The 21834-nt window shown below is 42.1% G+C and overlaps 1 protein-coding gene across 2 annotated transcripts in view; it reads left to right on the top strand.

Moving 5' to 3' along the window:
* The window catches only part of IQGAP1 (IQ motif containing GTPase activating protein 1), a 153873-nt gene that overhangs the window by 115726 nt on the left and 16313 nt on the right, over nucleotides 1-21834 (top strand). For both annotated transcript variants that reach the window (XM_058155983.1, XM_058155984.1), the window contains 10 exons: nucleotides 273-413; nucleotides 497-581; nucleotides 2537-2769; nucleotides 4888-5020; nucleotides 5166-5268; nucleotides 14374-14509; nucleotides 17809-17896; nucleotides 18075-18287; nucleotides 18509-18675; nucleotides 21163-21285. In XM_058155983.1, the coding sequence (XP_058011966.1) occupies nucleotides 273-413; nucleotides 497-581; nucleotides 2537-2769; nucleotides 4888-5020; nucleotides 5166-5268; nucleotides 14374-14509; nucleotides 17809-17896; nucleotides 18075-18287; nucleotides 18509-18675; nucleotides 21163-21285 (1422 nt within the window). The remainder of the gene's footprint in view (nucleotides 1-272; nucleotides 414-496; nucleotides 582-2536; nucleotides 2770-4887; nucleotides 5021-5165; nucleotides 5269-14373; nucleotides 14510-17808; nucleotides 17897-18074; nucleotides 18288-18508; nucleotides 18676-21162; nucleotides 21286-21834) is intronic.

Here is a 21834-nt window from a genome sequence, read left to right on the forward strand (position 1 = left end):
TATATTTTGAATACATTTTGAAACTCTAAGCTTTTCTTTAAAAAAATTTCTGAAGTCAATCAATTCTGATACATCTGATGTACTTCTCTGCCTGAAATCTAATAGAAGTCTTAACCTAGCTTGGGCAGCAGACATAGGGGTGGGGGGAATACAGTCCCCTCCTCTGCTCAGAGCACTGGCTGAACCCCCAACCCTGCCGCAGCCGCCAGAGGAAAGGCAGGACCAGCCTTCCAAATACGCTGGCCGATGGCCCTTTCCCCCCCTTTTAACAGTAAACTGCCGTATGACGTGACGCCTGAGCAAGCACTGACCCACGAAGAAGTGAAGACACGGCTGGACGCCTCCATCAAGAACATGCGAACCGTAACAGACAAATTCTTGCTGGCTATCATCAGCTCCGTGGAAAAAATCCCGTGAGTTCCAGAAATTGCTCCTATGGCAACGTTTTCTGGGTTTCATTTCCTTAACCTCCCCCCCCCCCCAATTTCTTCTGCAGTTATGGGATGCGTTTCATTGCCAAAGTCTTGAAGGATTCGCTGCATGAGAAGTTTCCAGATGCCAGCGAGGATGAGCTGCTGAAGGTGAGGAGCCAGATTAGCGGGGCGGGGCGGGGCGGGGCAGTGGTGGGTGAAGTGTCACCTTGTTCTAACCATGGTGGTGGTGGGGCGTTCTGCAGCTTCTGCTTCTGCCTGCCTGCCTCCTCCTTCTGGGCTTCTCCTCTGACTAGGCTGTCAGCCAAAGCTTAGGCCAGCTCTTCCTTCTTTTCTTAAAAGAGAGAATGTCAGGTAAGAAAGGTTTGGTAGCTGTTAAAACAGCCAGCGGGTGGCCACTTCCTCCTCCAATGCTCTCCGTCACAGGAAAGGGCCCTGAATTGGAGCAAGGCTTGGTGGGATTGTGTGGCAGTTCATACCTGGTAGCTTCTCTTGAAAGGTGCCTCTTCCTATGAAAGACTGAATGCTGTTTTCTTCTCTTTTCTAGCTCTGTGCTTTCCCACACTGAGGCATCGAATCTAGGCTTTCTCTGCAGGTGAATTCACTTTTTTTGAGATTCTGACATGCAGGTCAGAAGGCGATCTCCCCACAGAGTAGCTTACTAGTCATCAGTCTGTTCCGCCAGTAGCTGAGATTTAGTGTGGCAGACAGTGCTGGGCTGTGTGAGAGAGCCAAGGCTCCCCTTAGGAAGTAGCTTCACGGTTCTGATTCGGAAGTGACTGGGCTTCCCTGGGGCCTTTCCCCCCCCCCCCGCCCCCTGCTCGGCAGGCAGGCCCTTATTGTTGCCCTTGCTGGAGAAGGCCTCTGGAAAGCGAGCAGAATGCTTCCTTCCTTTAGCTCAACCGTTCCTTCTCAGATCATCGTTAATCTAAACTCCTGAAGGTGAGAAGAGAAAAGTGCCCAGGGAAATGAGGCCTTTTGCTCTGGCTGCCTCTGTCTTGAAAAATAAAGGGGTTTTTTAAAAAAGCTGAAAAAGCCACAACAAAGAGGACAGCTGCACTCCTGAATTAATCCTGGCACATTTTTTGATGTATTGGTTTAATAAGAATTAAAATTTCTACATGCCTCTCAAACCTTTCTAAGGAGCTCTATACAATTACCTCACTTCTAGCTAACCGTAGGAAAAATAGTGAAATATATCAGGAAGTATACATGGGTACATCCAATAGTGGGATTCAACCAGTTCGCACCACTTCAGGAGAAGCGGTTGTTAACTTTCTGAGCAGTTTGATGTACTGGTTGTTGGAAGAAATCATTAGGACAGAGAACCGGTTGTTAAATTACTTGAATCCCACCACTGGGTACATCTGACAACTTTCCCTGGTGTTATTCACTGAATATTCAAGATATGAAGGCTAAAGATATGTAGCTCAGGGTTGAACTGTGCAGTCCTTGGTGCTCCCTGAGCTGAGTTATTTTCCTGCAGATGTTTCATTACCAAACTAAGTACTATCATTAGGGCTAGCAAGGAGTGGGGTTTGCTCTCGTGTTACATACTAGTGGCTTGCCCCGTCAGTATTGCTAGAAATGGTCTTGGTGATTCCTTGGGCTTGTTTGAGTTGGTCGTTCCTTGAATGGGATATAATTTGCTTCTTGACTGTTAGTCTTGACAGGGCAAGCCACCAGAATATAAATTGAGAGCAAACCCCACTTCCTACTAGCATAGATAATGATACCTAGTTTGGTAATGAAAGGTCTGCAAGAAAACAATCCAGCTCAGAGAGCGCCAAGGACTCCACAATGTTTGGATTATACTGTGACTGAGTAGAGCTTAGTTTCAGTTGCAGTGTGATCATGTGCCTGCTTTTGCTTTCTCTGCAATGGAAAAAAGATTTCCCAAATTGTGTCTAGTTATCTTTAAGAAAAAGCGCGGCTGACTCTCTGCCACAAGTGTTTGCAATTTTCTTTTTCTTCTAAGATCTGGTATCTCCCTTGCCTATCTGTGCAATTAAGCAACCTAGTATGGGGAACAGAAGTAGGAAAGGCTCTTTTTGAAGATCTCAGGGCTTCAGGTAATCTACGTGGCATCTTCTTTCTGTTTCCAGATTGTGGGCAACCTTCTGTACTATCGCTACATGAACCCGGCCATTGTGGCCCCGGATGCCTTTGACATCATTGATCTCTCAGCTGGAGGACAGTTGACCACAGACCAACGGCGGAACTTGGGCTCCATTGCAAAAATGTTGCAACACGCAGCCTCCAATAAGATGTTCATGGGAGACAACGCACACCTTGCCCTCATCAATGAATTCCTGTCTCAGTCCTATCAGAAATTCAGGTAGGGAATTCTAAGAAACGGGTGCGTTGTACAGGAAGGCAGATGATGCTCAGTGATGCCCTAAGACTCGGAGCAGGAGAATCTCCATCTTTTATCCTTTCCCCCAAGCTGTCTGTTATCACACACTCATAGGTCTTCTTGGTGTGTGATATGCAGCTTTGATTATCATTAGGACCAAAAGAAAAGCTTGTGCTATTTGGGAGATGCATGTTATTAAATACTTTACAGTGTTTAATTGAAAAGAGAATAATGCACATGGACATTGCTCCATTTTTTCCATTGTTTCCCAGAGTTTCGTAGATATTTTGTACAACTGGGGAATGTTCAATTTGACAGAACACAGAAGTTTTTCTTCCACCTTTATTAAGTTTATGTCCCTTGTTTCAATCTCTGTAGTGTAGTAATATTAAACTGGAACTTGGTTGCCTAGGAAGAAGATTTCAATAAGATTTTGAAATCAGTAATGCATGCATGCACACAGAGTTGTCTATTGTTTTACAATTTCTAAGTGCCCAGTTCTTAGTCAAAGACACAAGAGCTTGATACCGTTGGAAGAAAAACAAGAGGCCCAACCAAGATCAGGTTTTGTCTGTGAAATCTAGAAACTGCCAACATCAGTTATGGCACTCGCTGAAGGAAGTGTGTAGAAATTGAGGCATCTGGTGGGAGCACAGTGGGAATTCAGTCTTGTGTGAGGTTCTGGTTTTTGTTGTTGATATATTTAAGGTGGCCTGATCGTTGTTAGCTGCCCGGATTTATATGTTGGCTGTCATACACTGCAAGTCACTTAAATTAATAGATGTACACACACACACCACATTCCAGTGGTGAAATCTGAACCAGTTAACTACCGCTTCGCTGGCTGCGCATGCGTGCTCCGCACCACACACCAAATGCAAGGTGTGTGCGCACCTTGTATTTAAAGGCAGGGGCTAAGTAGAACAGTGCGCGGGTGTGTGTGTGAGATCAGCTGTGGTGCAAGATTTTTTTTTACTTTTAAAAAGCATTTTTTTACAAGCTAGTTGGCTGAATAGATTGTAAAAAATGCTTTTAAAAGTAAAAAAAAAGGCTCTGACGATCACACAGCTCAGCTGTGATATATTGTGAAGAGGGAGTATATATTGATGCTATCTCCATGGATTAATTTAGGACTGTGGAACCAGAGGCCACATAAGGAATCTCATGGCACAATAGTTCAGAGGCCACCCAATAATTCAGAACTCATAAAAAGAAATGCCCCAGAAGCTCAACCACTCTTTGAAGATAAACCATTTTAAAAACAAATTGAACGGATGAAATCTGAAATCTGAGCATAAATGATCCCTGGCAGTTACAACTCTTGGTTGTTGTGAATGAGTTTTAGGTAATTTACAAGCATTTGCAAAATTAAACCTACCTTGGAGCCTGCTTCAGTGCTTCTGAGGTCCCTGTGTTAGTGGGCAAACAATGTGCTCCGTTCTGAGCAGGCCAGCAGAGAGCAACTTGTTTTGACAGCAGATCTTAGAAGACACAGATGAAAAAGCATCTCAGCTTCTCTGGACTCTTAGCTTTTCTGTATTTAAAGTGGAAGCTCAGCCAGAGTTCTCCATGGCAAAAAAGAAAAGAAAAAGTCATGTTGTCAACAAAGGAAGTGTCCATTAAAAATTAGCTAAATAGCTCTAAATCTAAAAAGAATTACAAGAAAATAAGAATAAGAACTTTTTTATCTAATTTATTTATGAACTTAGCAAGGCTATCCAATTTTGGGTGATGCTTGTTTAATTAACAGAGCAGCAGAGCAACATTGTGTCTTCAGTCCCTGACCTGGAGCCAAGAAAGGAAATATCTGGCTAGATTCTCTTTGTAGATGAAAAAACCCCATGTGCACTGAGAAGCCATGATTCCAGTGGCAGCTCTCGGGCACAAAGATAATAGAATAGAATTAGAATTAGAATCTCTTCTAATGTCTCAACAGACAGAACAGGGCCTTCAAAGAGACACGCCAGAAGCACTGTAGATGATACCAGATGTTGCCACTGTCTTACCACAAGAGATAAAATCCACCTTGCAGAGCCTTCTCTTGATCCATAATAATACAGTGCAGAGATGAGATTGAACTGACTTTGTTTTCCTTTAAAGGCGCTTTTTCCAGGCTGCTTGTGAGGTCCCAGAACTGCAAGAGAAGTTTAATGTTGATGAATATTCTGACTTAGTGACACTCACAAAACCAGTGATTTATATTTCCATTGGAGAAATCATCAATACACACACCGTAAGTCTTACATATTGATTTTAGTGCTGTGTGCCGATAGCATTCAAGCTTTTCAGCTGGGTTGCATGCTCTGTAGTAGAATGTCCTTTTCCCCAAAAGGTTTGAAAACCATATAAAGAAACTTTCTCTCTTCTACCCAAATCAGCTGCTCCTGGATCATCAGGATGCAATTGCCCCGGAGCACAATGATCCTATACACGAGCTTCTGGATGATCTGGGCGAAGTTTCTACCATTGAATCCCTGATTGGTGAGCTTTTCCAATTTGCCAGTTTGGCCTGGGCTTCTGAGCGTGGCTTATCCCCAACTGTTTCTGCCCTCCTAACATAGGCCAGCCGAGCGGGTGCACGTCAGGCCCCCTCTATTCAGCACTGCCATCTTGTGGGTTCTCAGAAGCCTGCTTTCTCTGTTGCACCCCCACCTTCTGGAACAGCAATTCCCCCCTCCTTCCAAATAAGAGACAGGGCCCACTTTCCTGGGGTTCTAGAAAGCTTTGAAAACCTGGTTTTGTTCCCAGGCCTGGGTCGATGTTTATTATTTCTTTAATTACCTTTTGTTTTTTCTCCCCATTAAATTATTTTTATCTTAGCTATTTGAGTGATTCAATGTTTTTAGCTGCTTTTATGTTTTGTACACTACTTTTATACACTACTTAGAGACCACTGGAGTTGGGCAGACAATTCATTTAAATAAATAATAACCTGCCACACAACACTCCAGATGTAACGATTGTCAGTATGAAAGACAAAAATTTGGATAGTGGATGTGGTAGTGCCTTGAGACAATAGAATAGAAGAGAAAGGACTGGAGAAAATAGCATAAAAGTATAAAGATCTGCAAACAGAAGTACAACTATAGCAGAAGAAAACAAAGATACTACCAATAGCAATAGGAGCCTTAAATGCAATCCCAAACCATCTGGAGCACCGCTTGAACACTGGCATTGACAAAATCACAAATCAGTCAATTGCAAAAGGCAGCTTTGTTTGGAACAACTTCAGTGGTGAATTGCTACCGGTTCGCCCTGGGTTGGGCGAACTGGTAGTGGCAGCAGCGGGAGGCTCCACCCACCTGCCTGGATGCTTATGCGCATGCGCGCCCACGAGCAAATCAATATGACGGGTTTTGAAACCTGCCCCTAAACAGCTTGCATCCTGCAACAATACTGTTAACACCAACATCTGTCTATGCCAGGTCCTTGGAATGGATCTGATGGGTGGATAAAAATGCCAGATCCAGTCTAAATATCTGGCTGACTGTCCAACAAAACATAAAAATGACTCACTAGAACATCCATAGAAATTACCATGTGGCAGCAGTGAAAAATTGGTGAGAACATAGAGTTAAAAAAGTGGTTGAAAATCTTGGACAGCAGTTTGAAAATCTTCACATTGGTTGGCAAAATTTCCATCTGTCCATTACAAAATGTTACACTGCTTGGATCCATCCATGTGCTATGCCAATACATCATGACATCTTAGGTTCTTTGGAGGAACTCTATGGCTATGGAGGGCAACACCAGCTAAAGAATAGACAGTTGTGATTTTTCATTGTCGGGTATTTAATAATAATGATAGTGTAAACTTCCATAATTATTAAACTTGTTGAAAACAGCAGCCATAAACAAATTCAAACAATAATGCTGACATAATTTCAACACAGAGTGGTTTACCACAAATCAATAAGAAGAATTTTAAAAACACACCTATGTCTGAAGGATAATAAGGAAAAAGTAAAACATAACAAAGGAGGGAAAAAACTGAGTCGAAAACTGTGTAAGGTTCCTCAATATCTTTCTACAATTAAATTCATATTTCTTTTAAGTGGGATTCTGATATATGTTTCTTTAGTGAGATTTATTGAGGTGCAGTAGAGTTACATGAATTCTGGCAACTAAACTATGTTCTTAAAGTACATTATAACAGGTTTTTTTTTACTGATGGTGGCTGAGCTCTGGTGGCTCAGTAGTTAAAGTACAGAATGAGACTATTGCCTTATACATTGTAAGCCGCCCTGAGTCTTCGGAGAAGGGCGGGGTATAAATGTAAACAAAAACAAAAAACAAAAAAGTATTGCAGGCAAACTCTGTGCACCGTTCAATCCTGAAGCGGCTCCAGGTTGACTCAGCTTTCCATCCTGCCAAGGTCAGTAAAACAAGGACCCAGATTGTTGGGCACAATATGCTCACATTGTAAAGCCCAGAGAGTAAAGCACCGTGGTATAGAGTGTATTCCGAAAGTATGTAGATCCCCTTCACTTTTTGTCAATTTTGTTAGGCTGCAGTCTGATTCTATAGTTGTTGAAATTCATTTTTTTCTCATTAATCTACACTCAGTACCCCTTAACGACAAAGTGAAAACAAAATTTTAGAAATGTCTGTAAACGTATTAAAAAGAAAAAACTGAAATATCATATTGGCATAAGTATTCGGATCCTTCACTCAGTTACTTTGAAGTACCTTTGGCAGCAATTACAGCCTTGAGTCTCTTTGGATATGAAACGACAAGCTTTGCACACCTGGATTGGGGATTTTCTGCCATTCTTTTTTCCAAATCTTCTCAAGCTCAGTCAGGTTGGATAGCGGCCATCGGTGGACAATCATGTTCAGTAGGGTTCAAGTCAGGGCTCTGGCTGAGTCACTCTAGGACTTTCACAGAGTTGTTCCTACGCCACTCTTACGTTGTCTTGGCTATGTGCTTAGGGTCATTGTCATGCTGGAAAGTTGTCATGTTCATCCCAGTTTGAGGTGCGAAGCACTGTGGAACAGGTTTTCGTTGAGGATATCCCGGTAGTTTGCTCCATTCTGTTTCCCCCCAACTCTGAGCAGTCTCCCAGTCTCTGCTGCTGAAAAGACCCCCACAGCATGATGCTGCCGCCACGGTGCTGCACTGTTGGGATGATATTGGGCAAGTTATAACTGGTGCCTGGTTTCCTCCAGTCATATTGCTTAGAACTGAGTCCAAACCCTTCAATCTTGGTTTCATCAGACAAGAGAATCTTGTCGCTCACAGTCTGAGAGTCCTTCAGGTGCTTTTTTGCAAAGCGGGCTTTCATGTGTTTTGCGCTGTGAAGAGGCTTCTAGATGGAAGCCTCTAGCCTCTAGCCATCTAGCCACTCTGCCATAAAGCTCAGATTGGTGGAGGGCTGCAGTGATGGTTGTCCTTCTGGAACTCTTCCCCATCTCCACACAGGATCTCTGGAGCTTAGTCAAAGTGACAAACTAACTAAGGCCCTTCTCCCCTGATTCCTCAGTTTGACCTGGCAACCAGCACTTGGAAGAGTCCTGGTTGAGAGAGGCGTGGCCAGCGTCGCAATGAGACGACGTGAATCCCGGGGCTCTGGGAAGAACACTGAAATTCCAATTGTTTTTTTTTTTTTATTGAAAGAGTTTTAAAAAACAAAAACATTTTCCCCTTTCCAAAAACCCTTCCTTCCCCCGGCTTCCCGGGTCAATCACAAGGTATTGTTATACATAAACCAAACAAAGAATAAAATTTTCCCTTCCAATCCAAATAACCACATCCAAAGCTTTTCATCTCCCAACCCCCTCCCCATTACATAAAATAACTTTCTAATTATTCAAAGGCAATCTGATATTTCTTAATCTGATATCTGTTTTGTAGATAATCAATCCATTTTTTCCATTCAATTAAATATCTTTCCTGCGTATTGTCTTTTAAAAACGCTGAGATTTTAGCCATCTCAGCCAAATTAATGACTTTCAGTATCCATTCTTCTATTGTAGGTACCTCTTCTTTCTTCCAGTATTGTCCAATAAACAATAGAAGGTTATGACTTGTTATATGGATGGCATGCGTACTTATTTTATGAAAAAAAAGTGGATAGGGCTTTTAAGAATCATGTGTTGAGAAGTGCTCTTTTGCGGGTCTGGAAAAAATATTCCTATAAATTAGAATACAAGATTCCTATATGGGCGAGCCCTAGACATGCAATAGAGAATATAAATATAGAACATAAACAGGAAATGATTACTTATAAAGAACTTTTGTATGCTGAAGGAGGTAGATTGCAATTAAAATCATTACAGGTATTAAATGAAGAAGGGAGGAATTATACTTGGTTTCAATATGGGCAAATAAGTGCTAGATGGAAAGAAGATCAAAAATTGGTATAATGCAAAGGAGGAAAATTTAATAAAGCAAATTAGAAATCAGACCCAGGAGCATATAAAGAGATTGTATAATGTGTTGCTTGAAATAGATTCGGAAAAGGATTTGGTAAAGGATTGTATGATAAAATGGGCACAGAATATTCAGGAACCAATAATGTTGGAAACATGGGAGAAAATTTGGGTTAGAAATGTTAAGTTTACACAAGCACAGAATTTAAGGGAAAATTTTTATAAGATGTTTTATAGATGGCACTTAGATCCCAAAAAATTATCATGTATGTATCCTAATATCCAAGCGAAATGTTGGAGGTGTGATTGTGATGACGCTACATATTTTCATATTTGGTGGACTTGCAAGAAAATTAAGGTCTTTTGGATAAGAATTTGGTGGATTATTCAAAATGTACTGAAGAAGAAGATAAAGTTCCTGCCACAATTTTTCCTTTTGGGAATTATAACGGATTGTACAGGGATTGAGACTAAATTGATTCTGAATTTAATAACAGCAGCAAGACCGAAATTCCAATTGTTATGGGGGTCCTTAATGGACCATAGCTATCCTGGAGGGACAGCGAAGAAAGAAGGCACTGGACGGTGCAAACAGGGAAGTTGCGAATTCCCTGCAGCACCGGCACCCAGCCTTCGACCCAGCGATGAGGAAAGGCAGTCATTAGGAGCTGCCAAAGTCGGGATGGCCACACGAAAGGATTGAGCAGGAGCGGAGATTTGAACAGAGTATTGTTACTGGGTGAGTGATTGGCCAACTCACAGGTAAGAAGAAAAAACTTTTAAAGCTGAAAAGATTTTCCAGTTTGAAGTTAGCGACTAATTGGCATGCGGAAACTTAAAGCGGGAGGAAACAAACAGCAAAGAGGATTTATAAGACAAAAGCCCTAAAAGAAAACATTCCATCTGGATTTAAAATTGGATTTGGAAGAAATTAAAAGGAGAAGAAAATTGAGGCATCTTTTACTAACAAAAGGATTTAATTGAGGAAGGTAAAGCAATTGTTTTTGTGGATTAACAAGTGACATTTTTTTTGCCGGGATTTGTGAATTGGAGAGGAAAAAAAATAACATTGCATTGCTTAGGCTACTATGGGAAAGACCGAAGGAGTGTTTGTTTAAACAGCTGTGGCACAGGTTCTGGAAAGATCAAGGACTTGGAACTAGAACGACTTAAAAAAACAGCAACATCTGAACTGGCCTGCATTTGGAAACAGAAAAAAGGGAAAGGAAAAAAAGAGACAATATTTTGGACTTGAATTTGAACTATATATAAGTTAAAATAAATAAATTTAAAAATCCTTTCTCCTAATATTGAGAATATGGAGAGTTGGGAGGATGAGTATGAGGAATTATGGGAGATGCTTCAAATGGTACAAGAATCTTTTAAAGGGATAAAGAAGCAGAGAAGTGGCTTGAGAATAAAAAAAATGAGGAAGAAATTATGAGGAAGAAACAAGAGGAACAAAAATACAATGCTGAAAAAGAAATAAGTGAGGATAAAAATACAGATGATTATATTGGGATTGATAGGGAGAGAATAGAAGTGGAGAGGGGGAAGGATACTTTAAAAAAGAAAGGGAAAAAAAGAAAAGAGGAAAAGATTGAGGGGGGAAATTAAAGGAGTAAAAAAAATAGATGATTACACTGGGATTGGCAGTGACAGAATAAAGAGAAGAGGAGGAAATGGAGAAAAATTGAGGGGGGAAATCAAAAGAGTAAAAATTAGAGAAAGGAGGTGGAAAAGAAGATACAAGAAAGAGAGAAAGAAGAAGATAAGAGAATGGGAGAAAGGGAGAAAAATATTAAAAATGGAATTTTGGAGAGATTGAAAGAAAATGGTTAAAAGGAGGAGAAAAGTGAGTAGTAGAAAAGAAATTAAAATAGTTGTAGAAATTTTTAGGAATGATGGAAATTAGAAGATATATATAGATTATTGTAAAAGAGTAGTAAGAAAGGTTGAAATGAAGTGAATGAAGGGAGTAAAAAAGAAGGAATACATTGTTTAATATAAAATGGAGTAGCAGATGAAATGTGGAAGATATAATGGGATACATGTTTTCTTTTTCTTTTTGTGTCTGAGAATGCACAGAATGAGAGAGAATTATAGTTGATGGTAAAGAAATAAATTTTAAATATAGAAAAGAATGGAAAAATTAATTGAAGTCAAGATATAAAATTGAAAAGAAGTTTAAAAAGAAATACATTGTTTAAAAAAAATAGTCCAGCAGATAAAATGTGAAAGACAGTATGGTTTATAAGTGAAAATGATTGAAATTAAGATATAAAAGGAAATAAAATGTTAGTAAATGATGTATACTATTGGAAGAGGATAATAATTATTGAATTGTGAACAAAAAATTTAAGAAAATAAGAGGTGGAAGGTTGTATTAACTGATTGTAAGATACAAATGGAATAAGATGAAGACAATGTTAATAACTAAAATATATGAGGGGAAGTTTGAGAAATATACTCAATAAATGAGAAAATCAGGGTTGTCTGGACACCAGAAATATTGAAATGAAAATAAATACAGCAATGGAGAGAGATAAGGAGGAGAGAAATGAAAAGGGAGAACGAGGGAGAGAGAAAGAAAAAAGGGAAGAGGAGAGGAGAAAAGGTAGGGGAAATAAGAGTAGGAGAGAGAGGGGGAGAAAGGAAGGGGAAGTGGAAAAGGAGTAGGAAAGGAGAGAAGGAAGTAGGTAGGATGAAAGAAGGGAGGAAGAGGAATGAGAAGGAGAAGAAAGGATTGCTGTAAAAAGGAAAAGATAAAATGGAAGAAAGGCAACCCCGAATATATTTGAATATATTAGGATAAAAATTGAAACAGTTAAAAAAAGAATGAAAGAGAATGAATATTAATAAAAATGGAGAAATCAGAACTTGAGGGTGAAAGAAGATGTGATTTAGGGAAATGAGCAAGGAAATATTAGGATATGGATAAAAATTATGAAAAAAGAATATTCTGGCAAAAATTTCTACGTTCTACCATATCACAAGATCTAAAATGGACAGCTAACATCAAAAATATCATCAAAAAAGCACAACAAAGAATGTTCTTTCTGCGCCAAATCAGAAAGCTCAAACTGCCCAAAGAGCTGCTGATCCAGTTCTACAGAGGAATTATTGAGTCTGTCATCTGCACCTCTATAACTGTCTGGTTTGGTTCTGCAACCCAACAAGACAGACACAAGACTTCAGAGGATAATTAGAACCGCAGAAAAAACAATGGCTACCAACCTGCCTTCCATTGAGGACCTGTATACTGCACGTGTCAAAAAGAGGGCTGTGAAAATATTTAGAGATCCCTCACATCCTGGACATAAACTGTTTCACCTCCTACCCTCAAAACGACGCTACAGAGCACTGCACACCAAAAAAACTAGACACAAGAACAGTTTTTCCCCGAATGCCATCACTCTGCTAAACAAATAATTCCCTCAACACTGTCAAACTATTACTAAATCTGCACTACTATTAATATTCTCATCGTTCCCATCTCCTTCCACTTATGACTGTATGACTGTAACTTTATTACTTGTATCCTTATGATTTATATTGATTTTTTTCTGATTGCTTATTTGTACCCTATGACTATCATTAAGTGTTGTACCTTAGAATTCATGATGAACGTATCATCATCATCATCATCATCATCATATTTTAATTTTTATACCGCCCTTCTCCCAAAGGACTCAGGGCGGTGAACAGCCAGATAAAAACAATACAATATATTACAATAAAATCACTATTTAAAAAACTTATTCAATATGGCCTAAATTAAATATAAAATACATAATATAAAATAAACCCCATTAAAAATCTAATTAAAAAACCCCTGTTAAGCCAATCTTTTCTTTTATGTACACTGAGAGCATATGCACCAAGACAAATTCCTTGTGTGTCCAATCACACTTGGCCAATAAAGAATTCTATTCTATTCTGTTCTATTCTATTCTATTCTACTATTAGATTCAGACTTCTGCAAAAATACTTATTTTATCTTCCTTTATGGGCATTTCAATACATTTCTATTTTCTATACATATAATAACATTGCTGGCCAACAAAATATTATCAAGGTCTATGAATTTATCCATCGTAAACAAATACATTCTTCTGGAGTGGTTCAACAATCCTCTCTTCCTTCCTATAACTTTCATCCCCTTTAGTAATAACCATTTTTCTTTATCTCAAATTCGTAATGCATACAGGGAGAGTAAAAGATAGAACAGGTTTCTTCTTCCCCATAACACATAAGTCTCTTCTAGCCCTATGGTTTTTCCAGCACTGATGACCAGTGCTCCCTGCCAGTTTCCCCCAAGCAAAGTCAATGGGAAAGCTGGCAGGGGTCACCATTTGGACAAAAAAAAAAAATCAGCCTAAAATGTAATATTTATTCTGGTCGCTTTAGATTGCACTAACTTTCTCTCAGTGGATCCCAGAGTTGTGTAGTTCTTTTTAAATCTTTATAACCGATTCGTTTCCTTTCTGCTTTAAGCTTTTCTGGATTGAAGGTACACTCACCCAGGGGGCTTTAGGTGCTCCACTGTTCTGAAGGTCTCATTACACTTTAAATTTGCTCCATTTAAACATCCTTTAGAAAATGAATCGGGCAGATCTGAATATCTGAGCACAGTTTCTTCTTCCATGATGCTCTACTCACAGGCAGCCCATAGGTGACGGTGGGGGGGGGGAGTGGTTTCCTTTTGAGGAGATGTCCCAGAGCTCCTGTGGCCGATCCCTGGCCAAGAAAAAGAAGAAGACAATCCTCTTATTTTTCCACTTCAGATATTGAATGAATTCTGGACAGTAATGAATGAAAATAGAATTCTAAATGGTGTTCGCTCTCTCTTTCTCTCTCTCGAGTTGGAAGTTAGGCCCCTGGTGGCTTTTCCTTTAAAAAACTGCTGAAAATTTTTATTTAGATTTTGATATCAGGTCTGATAGATTATTTGATGCTTTTGAAAACATTTTTTTTGTTCTTATAACTGCATAGATACATTTCTAATGTACTATAATGGATTTTAAATACTATTTATTTCTTCATTGGACTGTTAACAAAGCTTCCTAAACCTAGGAGGGCCTTTACTATTTGCTTTATGGGGAATTGCTTTAAATATAGCTGTATTTTCACTGTCTTAAAGATGCCTTTTATATTCTGCTGTTTCACCAGTAGAGGATTGTAAAGAAAGGAGACCTGCTCTTTCTCTTGCAGGAGAAGGATGTAGCAGCGTAAATGATCCCAGTAAAGAAATGCTGGCCAAAACCGAGGTTTCTCTCACTTTGACAAACAAGTTTGATGTTCCTGGCGATGAGAATGCCGAGATGGATGCAAAGACGATCCTGCTGAAGTAAGTGAAGGCGAGGAATGGGGGCTGCCCTGGAGCAGGCCTGCCAAATCTGTAGTGTGGGTCTGCTGTCTTTCAGCGCTGGCTGTCTTCCCTGCACAGAGGCAGAGAAAGCCAGCTGTTCTGCCTTAGGCAGACTTGGGCCAGTCCATCTGTCTCCGACCTAGGAAATGAAAGACAAGGGCCGAAATCTATACACGGAAACTGTAGAAACAAGGCTGGGCAGTTAGCAAGGATCAACACTCACTCGAAGGCAAAGGGTGGAGGTGGGGACCAGGAGAAAAGAAAACAAAAGCCCCACATCAGTAATAACTCTCAACTATTTATTTCCCACCCAATCAACTACGGTTTTGCATGGTGAAAAACACGATAGACATAATTAAAAACTCAAACAAAATCCAAACAAACAGAGCTCAAATTAAACTTAGAAGAAGCACAAGGACCAGCTAAGGGCTGAATGCCTGCAGGAATATCTATGGTTTTAACTGCCCTCCAAAATACAAGGAGAGAGAGATCCTTGCTTGGGGGAGATAAGATATTTCACCGAGTAGGAGCCCCCCTGGAAAGAGATGTTCTCTCGCTGAAGCCCCATGAGCTTCACATTATAGGGGAAGCCTTTATAGGTGTTGGTACCAGCTAAGGCAGATTCTATCTTGGCAGGCATTGCCTGATATAATTGGGAAAGTGCAGCGAAAGGCTTTAAAAATAATGCTTTGCACTTTGAATTGGACCCTCAAATCAGCCAGCAGCTAGTGAAATAACTTCAGCATAGATGTAATTCTACCCTGGGGGGAGGTTGCCCCCTCCCCCAGCAGCCTGGCCACCACATCTTGAATCAGCTTCCCATATAATGCATTGTAGCCTGTGGGGTGAGGAGGGTGTAAGTTGCCATTGGTGGGCATCCTGGTTCTGATAGTTGTCATGGTCTCTGGGAATGTCCCTGGGAGAGAGGAGGAGGAGCCACAGGCTAGGCAACCATTGGGCAAAATGTATCTCACCACACAGAAGGAAAAGGGGCCTGGGAAGCATATCAGGAGGGACCCTCCCTAGTTTTCTAGAAACTAAAAATAAAGGAGGGAAGAAATGCTTTCAGACTTGCAAAATTCTCTTACTTACAATTAAGGTAGTGTTAGTAATGTTTTGTTTTTCTTGTCTGGATTACCTCGAAGGGCTGACTTAGTTGAATAATTGGTGTAGCTGTGGAAGCTAAGGTATGATTTCCAGTTGCTGCTTCAGCAGGGAGCTACCAGTCCAGAAAGAGCCTTACCAACTACCTTCAAAGAATTGCCTAGTATTTAGTGGAAACAAGCAGCTCATTCTTGCCAGAGTTTAATTGGAGCATGTGTAATCCTGTCCGAATCTGGGTTCTCCAGGCACCAGTTGCCATTGCCATTGCCATCTCAGCTTGGGTGTCCTTGGCTTATGGCTGACAGTTCACCCAAACCAGCAGACAACCTGTCTCAGTAGCTGGTTAGATTAAAATATTAAATAACATCTACGTAGAGGAGACTATTGAGCCTTGGGGAACTGCATAATGAAGCTATCATGCCCTACTGCAAAGAAGCATTAATGAATCCTAGATCCAACTGCATAAACCTTGACTGGCCATGCAGAGAAGTCAGAAAGGGTATGTCAAACTTGCAGGGGACTTTGTCTATTTCCTCAAACACTACAGGCTCAAAAGAATCCTACTTAATTTCACAAGATATTACCCCATTCAGTCCTGTAAACCAGTTTCCTCAACCTTCCTGGCTCCATGGACTGGCAGCAGCAGAGGCAGTGTGGGGAGGGGATAGTTTCACATGTGTAACCTAACTCCCATGCATGCACAAATGAAGCTTAGTGCGCCTCCTGTTGCTTGTGCAGCCCAGTTCCCAGTCCACAGCCCTGGAGCTGGGGACCCCTGCTTAGACTGTTCAATTGGAATCAAAGTTACCATATCCACTTAGAAACTCACAAGTCCATTTGGCTTGCCCATTGGAGCTGGGGTTTGCCTATGTTCCCCAGAAGGGTTCAAGTTACACAACATAAGTAGGTCTGCCAGTTGAGAATCCATGGATGCAATAATTATGTACAGGATTGTTCCTTAGCCATTCTTAATGTGCAGTGTAGGCTTCAGCATGAGCTGTTAGCAGTGCTTGATATGAATGACTGGGTTTAAAGCCAGGATCCTTCCAGCTGTCTTTTAGTCTCTTTATTTCCCTCAGTCCTTAGTAAACCAAGGACAACCAAGCAAAGAGAGGCCACACTGTGGCAGTGGTATCCCCACAGCAGTTCCATGGGGAAGCTAGGCACCATTTTTGCCAGAAGGTTGAGGAAAACCTCAAACAATCCGTGGACATGTTCCTGATCCATTAGGTGCCTAAGCAGGCCAAAATCTGTGTGTGTTGTGGCCCGCTGGCAGCCAGCAGAGCTGGCAGCAGAGTCAGACAGTGAGGAGGTTGGGGAGGAACTCGGGCCAGTTCTGGGGGCTGGGAAAAGCTCAGACAAGGGCTCTGCATCAGAGGCAGAGAGTGGGCCAAGGCCATCTGATAGTTATATGCTGCCTCCAGAGTCTGACATCAGCGAGGTAGAAGAACAGCAGGAGCCTGTTCCCGGTGTGCACATGAGCAGAGCTGCCAGAAGACAAGAACAATTAAGAAAACAGGGTTGATTTGGGAGTAAGGAGATGATTGGCCCCTCCCATAAGACATAAAAGAGGAGCGAATGGGACATGAACTTTTGCAGGAAGCAATTAGTTCATCTGGTCAGTTCAAGCTTTGAAAAGTTCTGTTTGACTCTATGCCAAGTTTGGCCTTCTCCTGCGTTTGGCAATTAGTTCTCTGGCAGCATTCCAAGGGAGATAAGGTGGGTGTTTATACAGTCATAGCTGAAAGTGTTGGCACCCCAGAAATTTTTCCAGAAAATCAAGTATTTCTCACAGAAAAGCGGGGTGCAGACGCAATAACATGTATATAGCAAAACATGGGTTAACGCATTACTTTTCTGTGAGAAATACTTGATTTTCTGGAAGAATTTCTGGGGTGCCAACACTTTCGGCCATGACTGTAAATATTCCCCTGAAAGACTCTTTGTGAAGCCTTGCAGACCGTGAATGACAAGAATTCACAGCCGTGTAAATCAAAGAGGTTTTGCCAGGACTAAGATTGTGCTTTATACTTTCTAAGGAAGCCTCGGTCAGAACATTGTGTGCTTCTGTTGCATAAGTTCAGAGTAGCCATGGTCCACCCTTGACATCTCCCTGGCAGGATGGACATAGACACAAATAATATATCATTCTTTTCTTTGCTTTTATTTCCTAGCACCAAACGTTTAATTGTGGATGTAATCCGTTTTCAGCCAGGAGAAACCTTAACAGAGATCCTTGAAATTCCAGCTGCTGCTGAGCAGGTATGAAAGATACTTTACTCTATATGGCTCTATAGCTACATGCCATAAGGTAAGGGAATTGTGCCAGTTCTGAAGTGGTGGCTCATGGCGGGCCAAGGGCACGATGAAAAATTATTTAGATCTGCATTTTTACTTATTCGGATTGTGATTTGTGAATTACATGTTGCCCCTTTTCTAGGAAGTTGAACATCAAAGGGCCATGCAGAGACGGGCTATTCGGGATGCTAAAACTCCTGACAAAATGAAGAAGTCAAAAGCAGTCAAAGAGGACAATAACTTGAGTCTTCAAGAGAAGAAGGACAAAATTCAATCGGGGCTGAAGAAGCTGACCGAACTGGGCATGGCAAACCCGAAGAATAGATATCAGGATTTGATCAATGATATTGCAAAGGTAGTTTTTGTGGGAAACTGGAGAAATGCCAGGAAGAGCAACCTCAACCATTGATGGTTGCTCAAACAGGCATCTGGGGAAAGGGGGAAAATGTCTGTTGTGTACTCATACCATAGGAATCTGGTCTACCAAGTTCAGATAACGGCCAGGTTTTTTAGTGGCATCTCAACAACAGATCTTCGAGTCAAAGCCTGGTTTCATATATTCCTCTTCTGGTTTAGGATATCCGGAATCAACGTCGCTATCGCCAGAGGAGAAAAGCGGAACTGGTGAAGCTTCAACAGACTTACAGTGCCCTTAATTCCAAGGCTACTTTCTATGAGGAGCAAGTGGATTACTATAAGAGCTACATTAAAACGTGTTTGGATAATTTGGCCAGCAAGGGCAAGTGAGTGCCATCTCCCAAGATTTTGCAATTTAACTTTTGTCACAGAAATTATTGAAAAGGGACTGAGAATAGTTGTGATAGAAAATATTTACATAATATATATGTTTTGGGGAGGAGAAACAGAATCTTTCTTTTATTTTTTTATTTTTTTATTTATTTATTTATTTATTTTATTTGTTTATATTTCTAGACCGCCCTTCTCCCGAAGAACTCAGGGCGGTTTACAGCCATATTAAAAACAATTTTTACAAACACTAAAATAATTTAAAATGAAATATTTAAATTTAGGCTGACTCCTTAAAACCCATTTAAAATTCCCAATTAAAACTATCAGGCCAGTCCTGCACGATGAAACAGCCATGTTTTCAGCTCGTGTTGGAAAGTCCGGAGATCAGGGAGTTGGCGAATACCAGGTGGTAATTCGTTCCAGAGGGTTGGAGCCCCCACAGAGAAGGGGCCCCCTGGGGGTCGCCAGCCGACATTGTCTAGCCGACGGCACCCCGAGGAGGCCCACTCTATGGGAGCGCACTGGTCGCTGGGGGACTGTTGGCCGCAGTAGGCGGTCCCGTAAATAGCCAGGTCCCATGCCATGAAGCGCTTTAAAAGTGGTAACCAGTACCTTGAATTGTACCCGGAAGATCATGGAAGCCAGTGCAGCCTATGCAGGAGTGGTGTTATATGGGAGCCTCGATTTGCTCCCTCTATCACCCGCGCGGCCGCATTCTGGACCAGCTGAAGCCTCCGGGTGCTCTTCAAGGGGAGCCCCATGTAGAGAACGTTACAGTAGTCCAGACGGGAGGTGACAAGGGCATGAATGACCGTGCATAGGGCATCCCGGTCTAAGAAGGGACGCAACTGGCGTATCAGGCGGACCTGATAGAAAGCTCCTCTGGCGACGGCCGTCGTTTGTTCTTCCAACGACAACCGTGCATCCAGAAGAACGCCCAGATTGCGGACCTTCGCCGTGGGGGCTAATGACTCGCCTTCCACAGTCAGCGATGGAATCAGCTGATTATACCGGGATGCCGGCATCCACAGCCATTCGGTCTTGGAAGGGTTGAGCCAGAGCCTGTTTCTCCCCATCCAGACCCGCATGGCCTCCAGACACCGGGACATCACTTCGACGGCTTCGTTGGGGTGGTTTGGGGTGGAAATGTACAGCTGCGTATCATCAGCGTACAGATGACACTGCACCCCAAAACCACGGATGATCTCGCCCAGCGGCTTCATATAGATGTTGAACAAGAGGGGTGAGAGGACCGACCCCTGTGGTACCGCACATAGGAGGTGCCTCGCGGTCAACCTCTGCCCCCCCGCCAACACCGTCTGCGACCGGCCCGAGAGGAAGGAGGAGAACCACCAGAAAACGGTGCCTCCCACCCCTAACCCCTCTAGCCACCGCAGCAGGATACCATGGTCGATGGTATCAAAAGCCGCCGAGAGATCCAATAGGACCAGGGCAGAGGAACAACCCCTGTCCCGGGCCCTCAAGAGATCATCCACCAACGTGACCAAAGCCGTCTCTGTGCTGTACCCAGGTCGGAAACCGGACTGGAACGGGTCCAGATAGACGGTTTCATCCAGGTGCAAAGGGAGCTGGTATGCAACCACACTCTCAACAACCTTCGCTACAAAGTGAAGGTTGGAGACCGGACGGTAGTTCGCTAAAACAGCCAGGCCAGGGAAGGCTTCTTGAGGAGGGGTCTCACCACCGCCTCTTTCAAGGCAGTCGGAAAGACACTCTCTCTCAAAGAAGCATTAATAATTCCCTGAAGCCAGCCTCGTGTAACCTCCTGTGTGGCCAGTACCAACCAGGAGGGACACGGGTCCAGTAAACATGTGGTTGCTCTCAACCTCCTCAGTATCCTGTCCATGTCCTTGGGAGCCACAGGATCAAACTCCTCCCAGCTGACAACCTCAAGACCTGCCCCCGTCCCACCGTCTGAATCTACCCAGTCTGTGTCCAGTCCCTCCCGAATCTGAGCGATTTTATCAGGAATGACAATAACTTTTGGGTCTGGTGTCAACATTCCGACTGACGAACCCAACCAAAAGCAAGCATGACTGAGACAATCCAATCTCTTAATGCAAAACTTTAATGAGTACATCATATTGGCAAAGATGAGGGCAAAACCAGATATGACTATTTTCCATGCAAACCCACATAGTTATAGTACAAGTTTTCCCTCCCAACAATTAAGCCAGGTCACATTGTCCAATGGAGACTTCTAGTGTTGTTCGGCTCTGGTAACCACCTGCTGAAACGTCCTTGGTTCCCCTGGCTGACATCCTGATGTCCGGAGCTTCGTTCTATCTTCCCCTTCCCTCCCCCACTGTTTGTTGGCAAGCTGAGAAACGAAAATAGTTGCAACAGCAAAAATGCCGTTTGAAGCTTGACAGCTCCATTTCAGCTCAGAGCAAGTCAGTAAATGTGTCACAGATACCGCTGCACTTCCCTCAACCAGATACTGATGTTTCTTATTTTAGGGTCTCAAAAAAGCCACGGGAGATGAAAGGGAAAAAAAGCAAGAAGATTTTTCTGAAATACACAGCAGCCCGACTCCATGAAAAGGGAGTTTTGCTAGAAATTGAAGACCTGCAAGCCAGCCAGTGAGTATTGCTATACCAAAAAAAGCCACATGGGAATAATTAAATCTGACACATGGCATCGCATTTGCAATTGGAGAAGGCAGAGCCATTTATCAAATGTTTCTGCTCTTATCATTCTCCACCATTACAAGGGGGATACGTGGAAAAGACATACGCATGATTGCATATTTGGGACAGTTTATTGACTGCCCAGGTTGGATTTCTGAGCTTATAGGAAAGAATCTCGCTGTATCCTTTAGCCACTAATTTGCATTTCATACCCAGATTGAGCTTGTCGTCTGTAAAAATACTTCCTCTTGTCCCTGCGAGGAGTAGCAGTTGTTATCTCATATCTGGCTCCTAACAGAATTTTGTGAAGAGATTCTTTGTTCTGGTCCATTACCTGCTTCAAATGATGCATACTGGAATGATAGTAGGATATGGTGGAAATGTGCAGTGTAGTTAGCCTCAACAGTATCATGCTCACGCTGTGGAACAAGCCATGAATTACTGGCATTGAGCATTCATTCATTCATTCATCCTGCTGCAGCTGCCAAAAAAGCCAACACA

This window comes from Ahaetulla prasina, chromosome 13, assembly GCF_028640845.1.
Source record: "Ahaetulla prasina isolate Xishuangbanna chromosome 13, ASM2864084v1, whole genome shotgun sequence".
Lineage (NCBI taxonomy): Eukaryota > Metazoa > Chordata > Lepidosauria > Squamata > Colubridae > Ahaetulla > Ahaetulla prasina.